The sequence below is a fragment of the Heloderma suspectum genome, chromosome 2, assembly GCF_057233095.1.
Source record: "Heloderma suspectum isolate Gila_16-S chromosome 2, 16-S_ref, whole genome shotgun sequence".
NCBI lineage: Eukaryota > Metazoa > Chordata > Lepidosauria > Squamata > Helodermatidae > Heloderma > Heloderma suspectum.
Window position 1 is genome coordinate 125,839,185 of NC_139459.1, and position 15,617 is coordinate 125,854,801.

Here is a 15,617-nt window from a genome sequence, read left to right on the forward strand (position 1 = left end):
CTGCTTCAACATTTCATGTTTTCTCTGAAGATTATCAGTTCCCTTTTTTCTGTTTTTTGTCTTACCTTTTGCAAGTCCTCAAAGGATTTCTCTGTCTCCTTTAGCTTCTCTAAGATGAGTCTCTCTTTGGCAGATATTTGAGATTCTTCACTTTCTAGCTTTCCTATTTCTTGTTCTAACCTGGAAAATACATTAAAGCATATCTCACTCATGTGTGGAAAACATCTCCTCACAAGGTATGCATTTGGCTTCCTAGCTGTGAAACAATAACTTACTTTGATGTTCCATTTGGTCCCGCGTCTGTCTTACAACCTCTGCCTCAAGTTCCACAGCAAGGCCAGTTTTAAAAAGGGTTAGACGCGTCTGTGCCATAGTCAGGTCAGTTTCAGTCCTGACACAGGTTTAATTGACACATGCATATACATCCTTTGATTTCTTACAACTGATTACTCACATGATGACTGGCAACTGAACGTATGATCTGAAGTCAAACTACACATTATGTTAATTATATGGCCCTAAAGTAACCACATGGGATCCTGATCTGGATCAAGAACACTAGACATATGGAAGGAAGGTTTAATCCTTCCCTCCCCAGCTCCCCCCTGCATGGTAGTTAAAGAAAAAAGAAGCCTCCAATGCCACTGGTGCAATGGAAGCTTTTTTTTTTCTTTAGCTTTCACACCAGGAGAGGATTTGGGGAGGGAAGATGGTTGATACAACAAAATTGTTCAAGTTCAAGCATGGTTCAAGCATTCTTACAATGGTGAAACAATCTCACACAGCTCTCAGCTATGAGGCCACTATGAATCTTGAGGCACTCTAACGGCCATGGGGTGGAACAGAAGTCCTGCAGCACCGCCTTCTAGGTCTGTCCCTTTAGAAAGCAATGGAGACACCATAACACCATATCTCAAACACCTAGTCCACCAAGATGCTCCAGAAGAATGCCATTGTCAATGGTAACAAAAGCCACTAAGAGGTTCAGAAGAATCAACAGAGTTTCACTCCCCACATCCATTCCCTGGTATATGTCACTCACCAGGCCAACAAAGGCAGTTTCTGTCCAGAAACCCTATTGGAATGGATTAAAAAACTCAGTGTCATTCAAGATTGTATGGACACTACCTTCTCCAATGCTTTGCTCCCAAATGATAGATAGATACTGGGTGGAAACTGTCCAAAATTCTTGGCCAAACAAGGTTTTTTCAAGGGGGGGGGGCACTAACCAGCACCCTTGTAAGGGCTGAAGTAAGGGCCATCCCTTCTCTCAAACAGGCATTAATTACCTTTGAGGTCCACTGTGCTAGCCCTGGATGATTTCAACAGTCAGGATGAACAAGGATCTAGCAGAAAATGACCAGGCCATCTCAGCCTTTCAAGTAGTTTGCCCACACATCGCCAAGGTGTACAAACAGAAAAGTATCCATCATCCATCACAACATGACCAGGTGGTGTCCTGGCTGCATTAATCTCTGACTGTACTAATTATGGCATCCAAGTCGATGTGATGTGAGCAATTTTATTTGCAAAAGGTAACACAAACTTGTCATTTTAGAGTTCTACGATTTGTCCCCCTGAGCCTTCATGCAGAAAGCCTCTCATCACTGGAAAGAGCTCCCCTGGTTGACATTGTGCAGACACAATGGTAGCAGAGAAGAACGTTTTCTTGGGCACCATCACCACCACACAGCAAGCCCTAAAATGGGTCCTAGCCTCTGTTCAGTCATATTTTCCTCAAGATGTTTGCCATTTTCACTGTACTTGTAGACCTAATTGTTTCACTGCCCTCAGCTCAAAGAAACAAGGAGCTGCTATGGCGCTGTGAGTTGGCTGAGGATTTTGGGGAGTTATTGTATTGATGGATGGAGTCATCTGATGTCCCCCTTCCTGGCAGTGATCAGGACATTGGCCAAATCTGTGGAAAATTCCCTCAGACACATCAGGAACACATCTGGAACCATCAACCTCCTTGGGAGGACCATTGAAATTGGTCCCCCACCCCTTCTGTAGTAAGAGGCAACATACAGATAAAAACTGATTAGATAATAGTCTGTCCATGAATTTTTTTTGTCATTTTAATGATCTGTCCATGGCAATTGTTTTCATTTGCTGTTTGTGTCTCCTTTTGCTAACTTATGAATGGGAGAAACAGCAATGTTTGAGCTTGCCTAAATTCTCCAAAAATCACTTTGAAGCTTGTTTTGGCTCACTCCTGTTTTCATTTTGAATCAGTTTTTCAGCTCGTTTGAATGCAAAAAGTGTGCATTTCTGTGCATCTTTTTTCAGCAGTGCAAACTTTTCTTCCATTGACTAAAGCATGAAGATGTGCATTTTTTTTTTTAAATGTGCATTTCCCCCAAATACAATTTTTTTTAACATGACAGCAAATTTGGGAACATTTCTCAAAAAGAAAAAAGAAAAAGCACTCCTGCTCTCATTTGTGTTTGGGATCACAAACAGGACATGTCCGCATGACTTGCAAACAGAAACAAAACTCTCATACATCCCTACGCTAACTTTTGAAAAAAAAGTAATCAATGGCAATTTCCTTTTGCTATGTACCATGAATGTCTAGAAACCTGATGTAAACATGGAAAACATAAAGATCCAACATGGAAAACAAATATGACCCGGCAATGCACTACCATAATCAGTGTCAATAATAATTGCACCTTCTACTGTTTCTTTCCATTTGGAATAAAGCCTTCAAAAACATTGTACTATACAGATCCTTCCTTCCGTCTGGCTGCCTGTAATTGTCACTGAACACCTGACAAGGAAGTGCTTTCCTTGTTCTTGCCTCTTAAGTGCATTACAAGCCAAAATTTCAAACAGGATTAACACTCAGCCAAACCATCTAAAACAGAGTTCAGACTGATTCATGATCAGAGCACCTGAGTAAGAAACAAGGGGGGAATACAGAGCAATGGGACAATGGGTGATATTTATGGATTTATGGATTAAATGGATTTAGTTGATATTTATTTACTAAATATTTATTAACTAAAATGGATTTAGTTGATATTTATTTGTTGTATACCTTTATATACCACCCTTTAGCAGTGGTGTACTGTAGTGGTAATTTTGAAGTGCAGGCACTCATCATGATAGTCCCCATAACCACGCCCCCAAGGAGAGCCCAAAACCTCAGGCATCTGTGTTGATCCGTATCAAGAAACCCATTCCAGCAGTTTTCATCTCCACTAGGAGCAGGTCTTTTGTAAGACCAAGCCACCACAAAGTACTTTGTATTACAACAAGGAACAATATATTGTTGCTGGGAAAAATCCATTCTCCCTCCCCACCCAGCTACTGTGAGGACTGCAGGAAGAGGAAGTCCTGAGGGAGTGGTGGCGGCGGTCGATGACGTCCAGGATCCTTGCTAATCATGCCCTGGCTCCACGAACCCACTGCCCTTCAATCATGATACCCAGGGTGGTTCAAAATAAAACCAGTATAACAAAATCCAAAGCAAACCAAAGTACACTTGAAAGCAGTTAAAACAATAACATTTTTGCCTTGTGCTTTGTGTCAAAAATGTGATAAAATAGGTACCAGGCAAGTCTTCCTCGGAGGAAGTTCCATATGCAGAGGGCACTGCAACTGAAAAGGTGTTGTCTCTGATCACCACCCATCTCACTTCAGATGGTGGGGCCAACCACAGAAGAACCTGTGCTAATGACCTCAGCACATGGGCAGACTGATGTAGGAACAGGCATTCCTTCAGGTGCCCAGCTCCCAATCTGTGTCGGGCTTTAAAAGGTAACCATCAGCACTTTGATTTCTTCTCAGAAATGGACCAGGAACCAGTGCAGTTCTTCAAGTACTGATTTAATATGCTCCCGGGGTCCTCTCCCAGTAAGTAGCCATGTGGCCATATTCTGATTTTAGTCGTTCACAGATGGTCTTCAAAGGTAGCCCTATATAGAATGCTTTACAGTAGTCAATCTTGGATAGATTAGCATGGGTAGATTATCCCTGTCAAGGAGAGGCTGCAGCTGGTGCACTAGCCTGGTACACTAGCCTGCTCTGCACCACAGAGGCCATTTGGGCTTCTTATGACAGAGCTGGATCTTAAAACATCCCCAAATAGTGAACATTGAAATGGTGAGAGCAACCCCGTCGAGAACAGGCAGGACTTCTTCTCCCTGAACAAATAAACCAACTACCCACAGCACTTTATTTTGTCAGGATTCAGTTTCAGTTTATTGGCCCTTATCCAGTCCATCACTGATTCCAGACACTGTTTCAGCACTTCTACCACCTCATGTGATTCAGATGAAAATGAGAAGTAGAGCTGGGTGGCATTGACATACTGATCATACCCTGTCCCAAATCCCCCCATGACCTCATTCATTCAATGGTTTCATGTGGATGTTAAAAAGCATGGGGCGGCGGGGGACAGGATAAAACCCTACCAGACTCAATGCCATAGGACCAATCAGTAGTCCCACAGCACTACCTTCTGAAAATAGAGACCTATCCAGAAAGATACCATGGTCAAATGGTACTGAAAGCTGCTGAGCAGTCAAGGAGAATGAGTAGGGTTGCACTTCCCCTGTCCTCCTCCTGGCATAGGTCCATTCATCAGGCTGACCAAGGTGGTTTCCATGCCAAAATCAGGCTTGAAACTAGGCTGAAATGGGTCTAGATAATCAAAAGCACCCAAGAACTCCTGGAGTTGCCATGCCACCACCTGCTCTAGCACCTTATCCAAAAAGGGGATATTTGCAACCCCAGAGTCCTAAATCTCCAACTGCAGCAGGAGACAAGGCAGCCAATGGCTTCTCCCACCTGCTCCCTCCCCAGTTCTCTGTTTGCCTCTCTTACTTGCTGCAGAGAGCAGGACTCCAGGAGGGGAGGGGAGGGGAGGGTGAGGCATGATGGCACTGCGGATAGACTAGATGGCTTGTCTCTGTCTTTAACATGAGATTTAAAATTCCATCTCTGGTATCTAGATTTTGGGGTGACTGACTCTACTGTGTAGACTAACTAAAGTGTACTCCCCATGTAGAAAGGAGACCACTGAAAAATCTACATTAGGGTGGTGATGGATACAAAGCCTCTCTAAGCTACCATGGTCATTTGCATAGTGAGCGGATTCCAAAAATGATGGCCCCCATGTGGAGCACCATCATGTGAAGGCATCTTTGGTGGCCTCCATGCCATGAGTGCGAACTGTTGAGCTGACATTTGCTCTAAGAACTAGGTATCTAGTGTTATCCCTTTCATAGAAGAATGAATACCCAGCCTGGCACCCTCCAGATGTGTTGGACTACAACTCCCATCATCCATAGCCAGCACATCTGGAGGGTGCTGGTTGGAGGAATGCTGGCCTTCTTAGAATATTCCTTTATTAGGAATTGATGTAAATCCTCTTAGATGGATTCTGTCTTCTCAAGGCTCATTAAGCAACCATGGCATTTATGCTTTTGCTTTCCTATTTCATCCAGCTTAGCCTCTCTGGTTTAAGGCTTCTGCTTTTGTCTTCAAAGCCAGGATTGCTTCATGATCTACTTCTGTAGTTGTCTGAGAGAGATTATAATTAACCAACCTGAGCCGCTTCTCCATTCCCCACAGGACTGGCGCCATCGGCCACCTTGTATTTTGTAAAAGGTTTTGGATACATACAAGTTGGTTCCTCCCACTCTAGAATCTCCAGGGTTATGGGCTGATTCGAACGTAACGTTTCTGTGTACACATATGTATAACATGTTATGTGAATTAGCAGCACACAGACCACACTTAATCAGAAACAGAATCATGAAAACCCAAACATTGAAATGCCTCCAAATTATGAAGGTCTGTCAGTACGTCAGCCCCAAGTGTTCCTGAAGAACTTGTGTATTTATTTACCAAACAGGGAAAAATGTTTCCCACAAGAGTAACAGTTGAATTGGCTTTTAGTATTCTGTGTATGGAGTGGGCACACTAATATGTATAATTTAAGTTGCTGATAGAGATTTAGGGGCATGATACAGCTGAAGTCTTTTACCTTACTGTAACCAATACCAGTACCTGTTGGAGAAGGAGGAGAAGCCACCATCCAGTGAAGAGGGAGTGCCTGCTGCTGGTGCCACCACCGCCACCATTATTATCAGCACTGCTCTCTTCTGTGGACTTCTGCCTGACAACCATTCCCTCCAGGCCCAGGCCCCTGGGTACTGAACTAGCTGTTGCTGACCACCTCCACCTGTCCCTTCTTGGAAGGAGCTATATAAGCTGGCTGGCTGTGGTGGCGGGCCTGCCACTGGCGGGGTTGCCACCAAAGGGGGCAACACCAAAGGGGGTCTCCCCCTTCGGGGAGTGATGAGGGTGAGGGCACCGCCTCCTTTCTCGAGCAACTGTGTGAGTGTGTGTGTTTTGGGTGAGTAAGCTATCCCAGGGTGAGAGCGTGAGATAGTTGGGGAGGCTGAATTCCAATCATCCCTTAGGTGAGAGTTGAGGGGTGGGGGCAATTGGCTAGGGTGAGAGGCTAGCCATAGCCTGGAAGACAGCCTGATGCGACTGTATAAGTGTGGTGTGCTTGAGCGGGGAGGGGAGTAGGCCTATTTCAATTTTAGGTTGATACTACAGTTTTCACTGGCCTGGGTTCTTGTCTGGCTGTACTGGCCTTTTGTTATTAGTTTTATGTCATTTAGAGTTGTACACGTGCTTAGGTGAATCCCAGGGGAGCGGGGAGAAACAGGGTGCTCCTACTGGAGTAATCTCGGGCAGAGGGAGGTATGGCGTTAGGGGTTGGACATGTCAGGTAAGGGAAAGATGGGACAGATATTTGAAACCTGTCCCATCTTTCGGTCCTTCCCCCATACCTCAAAACCTAGGTTGCCCTATCAGCCCACCCTCTGATCTGTTGGTGCTGCTTTTGAATGCCAGGTCAGTCCATAATAAAACAATTATTATCCATGATTTGATTGTGGATGAAGGGGCTGGCCTGGTGTCCATTACTGAGACCTGGGTGGATGTGCTGGGCAGGGTGAATCTGTCTCAGCTTTGTCCACCCGGGTATTTAGTGCAGCACCAACCTAGATTGGGGGGTTGGGGGGGAGGAGTTGCTGTCATCCATAAGGATTCCATCTCCCTCATGAGGAAACCCATCCATCCTAGCACCAGTTTTGAGGGTCTCTACCTTGTGTTGGGCCAAAGAGACAGAACAGGGATGCTGCTGGTGTACCGCCCACCCTGCTGCCCAGCAGTCTCCCTGCCTGAGCTGGCTGAGATGGTCTTGGAGGTGGTGTTGGAGAACCCTAGGACAGTGGTTCTGGGAGACTTCAACATCCACGCTGAGGCTATCCTAACAGGGCCTACTCGGGACTTCATGGCAACCATGACAACCATGGGGCTGTCTCAGTACATCACTGGCCCAGCACATGTGGCAGGACATACCCTGGACCTGATTTTTGCTGTTGGGCAGATGAGGGATGATCTGGTTTTGGGGAGAGTTTCAACAACCCCGTTGTCATGGTCAGATCATTTCCTTGTGAAGTTTGGATTGGCAGTAGCAGATCCTCCCTGCAGGGGTGGGGGACCAATTAAGATGGTCTACCCCCGGAGACTTATAGAATCCTGAATTATAGATTCCTGAATGCTCTGGGTGATTTTCCGGCTGATAGGGCTGGCAATTTGGTCGAGGGTCTGGTCTCACTATGGAATGGTGAGATGGGTAGGGCCACTGATACAATCGCTCCCAAGTGCCCACTCCAGTGCTGTGGAGCCCGTAATTCACCTTGGTTTACAGAAGATCTATGGGCAATGAAACAGGCCAGACAACAGCTAGAGTGCAGGTGGCGCAGGTCTCGGAGCAAGTATGATCGACAATTAGCAAAGACTCTTCATTGTGCCTATTATGCGGCAGTGAGGATGGCAAAACAATCTTACTATACATCTATTATTTCATCCTCGAAATGTCGCCCAGCAGAATTGTTCCGAGTGGTAAAGGGCCTGTTGGGATCTTGCTCAGGCTAAGAGAAACTGGGATTGGAACCCTCGGCCATCTGCTGTGATAGGTTTGCTAGGCACTTCAAGGAGAAAGTCGCTCATATTCGCTCAGAACTTGACGCGAAAGTTATCGCAGAGTCTGGGAACGTGCCCAGTGTTCCGTCTGGTTGTATTTCCTGGGATAAGTTTCAATTGTTGCAGCCTGATGATGTGGACAAGGTGCTTGAATCAGTCCGGCCCACCACATGTAAGCTTGACCCTTGCCCATCTTGGCTTATATGATCTAGCAGGGGTGGATTGGCTGGGTGGGTCCAGGGAGTGATAAATGCTTCACTCTGTCAGGGGGTGGGTCCTGCTGCCTTAAAAGAGGCTGTAGTGCACCCTCTCCTGAAGAGGCCCTCCCTGGACCCAGAGGTGTGTGAGAACTATCGCCCCATTGCCAATATCCCCTTTTTGGGCAAGGTGCTTGAGCGTGTGGTGGCTGGGCAGCTTCAGGTGTTCTTGGAGGACACTGATTATCTGGACCCATTTCTGTCTGGTTTCAGGCCAGGGTATGGCACTGAAGCGGCCTTGGTTGCTCTGACTGACGACCTACTCCGGGTGAAAGACAGGGGGAGTGCTACCCTGTTGATCTTCCTGGATCTCTCAGCGGCTTTTGACACCATTGATCATGGTGTCTTACTGGATCAACTCTGTGGGATGGGAGTTGGGGGCACTGTGCTACAGTGGTTCTGCTCCTACCTGCAGGGCCGATTCCGGAGAGTGGTACTGGGGGATTCCTGTTCTACCTCATGGCTTTTAAGCTGTGGGGTGCCACAGCATTCTATTCTATCCCCCATGCTGTTCAACATCTATATGAAGCCGTTGGGAGAGGTCATTAGGAGTTTTGGGGTGGGGTGTCACCAGTACGCTGATGATACTCAGCTCTATTTTTCCTTGTTGTTGGAGTCGGCTGAGGCAGTGAAGGTGCTGGACCAGTGTCTGGAGGCTATAATGGGCTGGATGAGGGCCAGTAAACTGAAGCTAAATCCTGACAAGACAGAAGCTCTGTGGAATGGTGGTTCCCGAGTCCGGGAATTGGGTAACCGACCTGTCCTGGATGGGATTGCACTCCCCCTGAAGGAGCAGGTGTGTAGCTTGGGAGTACTCCTAGATCCATCACTGTCACTGGAGCCCCAGGTGGATTCCGTGGCCAATAGTACTTGGGGCCAGCTTCGGCTGATCCGCCAGCTACGGCCTTTCCTGGGCAGGGATAACCTAGCCACAGTAGTACAAGTGCTGGTAACTTTCCAATTAGACTACTGTAATGCACTTTATGTGGCGCTGCCCTTGAAGATGACTCGGAAGTTGCAGTTAGTGCAAAATGGAGCAGCTAGACTGCTGACCGGAACACCTCATAAAAACCATATAACACCGGTTTTAAAGGAATTGCACTGGCTGCCAATACACTTCCAGTCTGAATGCAAGGTTTTGGTGATGACATTTAAAGCCCTAAGTGGCTTGGGGCCTCGATATTTGAGGGAGCTCCTCTCCCTATATATGCCTGCCCAAGAACTGAGATCTGTTGGAGGGGCCCTCCTCTGTGTCCCATCAGTACATACACTATGGTGGGACATGGGAGAGAACCTTCTCTGCTGTGACACCCCGGTTGTGGAATGCCCTCCCCTTGGAGGCCTGATTGGCGCAGACATTGGTCTCGTTTTGGCGCCAAGTAAAAATGTGGCTTTTTACCAAAGCCTTTGAAGGCTAAATGCATTCCCTAGCACATTGTTTTAACTGTTTTAGATTTTAACTGGTTTTAGCTTGTTTAATATGTTTTTAGGGATTTTTAATTCATTTACTGTTTTATACTGTTTACATTGATTTTATCTGTATGTCGCCCTGAGATCTTAATGATATAGGGTGGAATAGAAATATTTTAAATAAATAAATATTAAAATAACCAGATCCTTTTAAATGGAGCTGCTGTTGGTAGAGGCAAGATCTGATGAACCAGGGACCTTACGATGAGTAGCATGGTCTGTTAGCACCTATGCTACAGAATAGCATGACAAAATGCATCGTGACATCCCCAAGACAGGCAAGCGCTTATCTTCTTCTCTATCAACAGGGCAAAATCTTTAAAAGTGGGTTTCAACCCCGTTTCCTTTTTCATGCCATTAAAGTAAATTAGTTTTTGATAAAGAAGTGGGACACTTCTTCAGCATCAAGGACCACACTGGGAACATATGAAGCCTCAGGGTGATTGCTGATGTTCATATTTGATTAATGTAATTAGAATCAGACTAAAGAGAATAGGGAAGACCCACAGAGCAGTTAGATATGAGCTCACTAATATACCTCATGAATATGCAATGGAGGTGAAGAACAGATTTAAGGGACTAGATTTAGTAGATAGGGTCCCAGAAGAACTATGGACAGAAGTTCGCAACATTGTTCAGGAGGCGGCAACAAAAAACGTCCCAAAGAAAAAGAAAACCAAGAAGGCAAGATGGCTGTCTGCTGAGACACTGGAAGCAGCCCAAGAAAGAAGGAAAGCAACAGGCAACAGTGATAGGGGGAGATATGCCCAATTAAATGCAAAATTCCAGAGGTTAGCCAGAAGAGATAAGGAATTATTTTTAAACAAGCAATGCGCGGAAGTGGTACGAGATAATAGAATAGGAAGGACAAGAGACCTCTTCCAGAAAATTAGAAATATCGGAGGTAAATTCCAGGCAAAAATGGGTATGATCAAAAACAAAGATGGCAAGGACCTAACAGAAGCAGAAGAGATCAAGAAAAGGTGGCAAGAGTATACGGAAGATCTGTATGGGAAGGATAATAGTATCGGGGATAGATTTGACGGTGTGGTCAATGAGCTAGAGCCAAACATGCTGAAGAGTGAGGTTGAATGGGCCTTAAGAAGCATTGCTAATAACAAGGCAGCAGGAGATGACGGTATCCCAGCTGAAGTGTTTAAAATCTTGCAAGATGATGCTGTCAAGGTGATGCATTCCATATGCCAGTAAATTTGGAAAACACAAGAATGGCCAACAGATTGGAAAAAATCAACTTATATCCCCATACCAAAAAAGGGAAGCACCAAAGAATGTTCCAACTATCGAACAGTGGCACTTATTTCACATGCCAGTAAGGTAATGCTCAAGATCTTGCAAGGTAGACTCCAGCAATTCATGGAACGAGAATTGCCAGATGTACAAGCTGGGTTTAGAAAAGTGGTATGGGGATACCAAGTCATCTTGTCTGCCTCCTGAGGAATCTGTATAACGACCAAGTAGCAACAGTAAGAACAGACCACGGAACAACGGACTGGTTTAAGTTTGGGAAAGGAGTATGGCAGGGTTGTATACTCTCACCCTACCTATTCAACCTGTACACAGAACACATCATGCGACATGCTGGGCTTGATGAAGCCAAGGCTGGAGTTAAAGTCGCTGGGAGAAACATTAACAATCTCAGATATGCAGATGATACCACTTTGATGGCTGAAAACGAGGAGGAGCTGAGGAACCTCATGACGAAGGTGAAAGAAGAAAGTGCACAAGCTGGGTTGCAGTTAAACCTCAAAAAAACCAAGATTATGGCAACCAGCTTGATGGAGAACTGGCAAATAGGGGGAGAAAACGTGGAGGCAGTGACAGACTTTGTCTTTCTAGGCGCAAAGATTACTGCAGACGCTGACTGCAGCCAGGAAATCAGAAGATGTTTACTTCTTGGGAGGTCAGCAATGACAAATCTTGATAAAATAGTTAAGAGCAGAGACATCACACTGACAACAAAGGTCCGCATAGTTCAAGCAATGGGATTCCCCGTAGTAACCTATGGCTGCGAGAGCTGGACCATAAGGAAGCCTGAGCGAAGGAAGATAGATGCTTTTGAACTGTGGTGCTGGAGGAAAATTCTGAGAGTGTCTTGGACTGCAAGAAGATCAAATCAGTCCATACTCCAGGAAATCAAGCCAGACTGCTCACTTGAGGAAATGATATTAAAGGCAAAACTGAAGTACTTTGGCCACATCATGAGAAGACAGGATACCCTGGAGAAGCTGCTGATGCTAGGGAAAGAGGAAGGCAAAAGGAAGAGGGGCCGACCAAGGGCAAGATGGATGGATGATATTCTGGAGGTGACGGATTCGACCTTGGGGGAGCTGGGGGTGGCGATGGCTGACAGGAAGCTCTGGTGTGGGCTGGTCCATGAAGTCACGAAGAGTTGGAAGCGACTGACCGAATAAACAACAACAGCAACAAATTAATACAGATTCCTCACTGCTATTCTCATTAATGTTAAGCCATGGGTACGAAAGCAGACTTTGCAGCCCTGTTGCGCTAAATCTGCAATGCTCTCTTTGTCGGAATTCAGCCCTTGGTGGTCGGAGAGTGGATATTAACAGTTCGGAGAGCTGACAAATATCATGAATTATAGCCAGTTTGGATTAACTCCCATGTTAACATCACTCATATTTTTGCAAGGAAGCAGGAAAACATACAGTATATCCATGGAAAGTTAAAACTAGCTAAAGATTTTTTTTTAAAAATAACATATACATATACTTTTATTACATTGCATCTGCTGTAGTTTTGAGATCGCATAGAGATTCTAATGTCTGTGGTGGGGTGGGGGGAAAACCCTGACGGTTTTTAGACATTGAGCAGCTGGTGCTTTGTGCACTATAAATAGAGCATGGAGCAGCAGCAGGATGTAGAAATAATTTTAAGGAATTTGCATCATATGCCTTTGGTATATGCCAGGAATGCGTAACAGAATGGCAGTCCTGTTAGTGAAGGAATTCTGCATCTGCAACAAATATAGTGGCAATTTTGAAGCTTGTTTTGATACACAGCAGTGGGGGAAACCCTTCACAGCACAACTGAGAGGTGTCTCTGTAGTGAGAACATTTAAAATTAGGATGGAAGGCACAGCCATGGGCACAATCTGCAGCATGTGAAGAAACGCTAGCACAGCAAATCACATTCTGTTCTCACAACTAGCACTGTGATACAATGAATCCAGACTCATAGGGCCCTTTTACGCATTGCACCGCATCAAGCCTAGGTTTGACCCAAATGGTTCGCACAGCAGGGAGGTACAGCCAAATCCAGCCCTCCACCCCACACAATTAATACACACGTTAGGCACACACGCACACATTTGGGATATTGACTTAAGAACATCCTCGGGCCAAATTGCACATGATGTCAGGTAGGGATGTTGCAGGAGTCCGAGAGGGGGCTGGAGTCTGGCAGATTCCCCTCCAGCTAGGCCTCCCGTCCTCGGACCGCTGCCACTTACCCTCCATGTTTGGCTTGCTGATTGAGCCAGCAGGTGGGAAGTGGGCGCCCAGGGAGCAGCTGCCTGACTCCTCAGTGAGCTGCCATTTTGTGTAAAAATTGTGGCTCGTTCTTTTACATAAAAGATGTTTTATGTAAATGGAAGATGTAAAGTGGTCATTTATGCAAGATTACAGGTGTGAATAGACCATTCACACCTGTAATCCTGCATAAGTGGCCACTTTACAGCCGCCATTCATGTAAAACATCTTTTATGAAAAAGAACGAGCCACGATTTTTACGCAAAATGGCAGCTCATTGAGGAGTCAGGTGGCCGAGTGCTGCTCATTGGGTGCTTGTGCTCCCACCACTCCTGCTAGCTCAACGAGGGAGCCGAACAGGGGCGGGTAAGTGGCAGGGGTCCGGTGAATGGTGCACGGGGTGGCCGTGGGGTGGTTCGCCCAACCCTAATGTCAAAGGGGGAAATGCAGGTTTGTGGGGGCCACACGTTTGATCTCAGCAGTGGCACCAGGGAGGGGGTGTTTAACCCTTTCCTCGCTGGCCATTTTAGAGCTTAACGTCAGTCCCTTCCTGCAGCTACTTTCCATTGCAGATAGGAAAGCGTAGATAGTGGGGGTGGGTGGGGAGTGCAATTGTGATCACAAATGGACAATGGGGAAAGAGCATCCCCTCCATCAAACGTGTGGTCCCAGAGCCTGCATTTAGCTTTTAAAAATAGGGAGGGGATTGATCATGGATCTCCTGACTTCACATGCAGTTTGGCCCTGAGGTGCAATACATAACCCTGTCTGTCTGTCTGTCTGTCTGTCTGTCTACACACGCACACACAGGCTCCAATGATCCTCTTCAGTCACCCTACTCCGTTGCTGCCCGTTGCCAGCTGCTGCTACTCCTTTTCCTGATCATTTCTGCTTGCTTGCCAAGCAGAAAGCCAGTGGGCAAGCAGGCAGTGGCAGCTACCACGACTCCTCTCCACTATTGCTTGCTTGTTTGCTCACGCCATCTGGGCCACAGCAAGAGGCAGGCAAGTAAGCAGAAACGTGATAGAGGTGTACAAAATTATGCATGGTGTGGAGAAAGCGGATAGGGAGACCTTTTTCTCCCTCTCTCATAATACTAGAACCCAACAGGGTCATCCCACAAACCTGATTGGTGGGAGATTCAGGACAGATAAAAGGGAGTACTTCTTCACACAGAGCAGAGATATAAACCATGGAATTTGCTAACACAAGATGCAATGACGGCCTCCAATGTGGATGGCTTTAAAAGGGATTAATGGAAGAGAAGGCCATGAGTGGCTACTAGTCCTGATGTCTGTTTGAGACCTCCAGTATCAGAGGCAGTATGCCTATAAACACCAGTTGCTGGGGAACATGGGCATGAGGGTGCTGTTGAACTCATGTTCTGCTTATGAGTTTCCAGTGGGCAGCTGGTTGGCCACTGTGTGAACAGAAGCCTGGCCTAGATGGACCCTTGGTCTCATCCAGCAGGGCTCTTCTTATGTTCTTAGGTAGCAGTGCTGAAGGGGAGGAGCAGGTCTAGGGGGCTCTTGTCAGTGGGCCCCCTAGTAAGGTATGGGCCCTTGGCAGGTGCCCAACTATGCTAACTCTTGACGCCAGCCCAAATTCGTTCACATATAATTGGGGCCTGAAACTAAAATTGTGACAAAAAAGAACTCAAACAAGGATAATTTGAAGAGAACTTCATAAGGAAACAGAACAGCTGCAATGTAAAGAGGCACCTGTAAGGTAGACTTTTCTTGCTGCTTCTTTCCCTCCATCTCCATTGCTGCTATCTTGGAGGAACAGCAGAGGAGAAGCAGAGAAAGAAGTCAGCACCTTCCATGGTTCTCAAAGAAATACCAGCCAAAGCTGCATGCCCTTTGACCTGGAGAGAGCACAAAATGTAAAACCTTCAGCGTTGCTTCTGGACATAAGCAATAGCTCCCTAGAACAGGTTGACTGCTTTCAGTGAACCAAGATGATCTGTTGCGAAAAGAAAAGAAAAAGAACAGAAAGGAGTAGGGACCTGCAGGCATTTTAAATGTGGCTTTGAAAAAAAAATGTACATAGAAAATCATCACATTGACCAGTGACGTTTTTTCTCCCCCTATTAAGAATATGCGAATGAGCTCAGAAAGGGCAAATTCAGGCTGATCTCTCATTTGGCACTCTAGTATTATATATTAGTCTACTACTGGGCCTATGTGCACAACAAAGTTATATCAGTTGTATACAACTTTAACTGTGATTTAACTGTTTAACTAGATTCTCTGTCAGCCCCTCTCACAGAACAATAGTTCCCAAGGTTCCTGGAAAGAGGGAATGACTATTAAATCAGATTTACATGTATGATGACCATTAATTTTTCTTAATTTTTCATTAA

General features: G+C 45.8%; 1 protein-coding gene across 1 annotated transcript in view; it reads right to left on the reverse strand.

Annotated features, from left to right (window-relative positions):
- Positions 1-15,617, reverse strand: part of PALM2AKAP2 (PALM2 and AKAP2 fusion) — a 315,866-nt gene that overhangs the window by 175,161 nt on the left and 125,088 nt on the right. Inside the window, exon 4 of the mRNA XM_084834726.1 lies at positions 66-180. Within this exon, the coding sequence (XP_084690852.1) occupies positions 66-180 (115 nt within the window). The remainder of the gene's footprint in view (positions 1-65; positions 181-15,617) is intronic.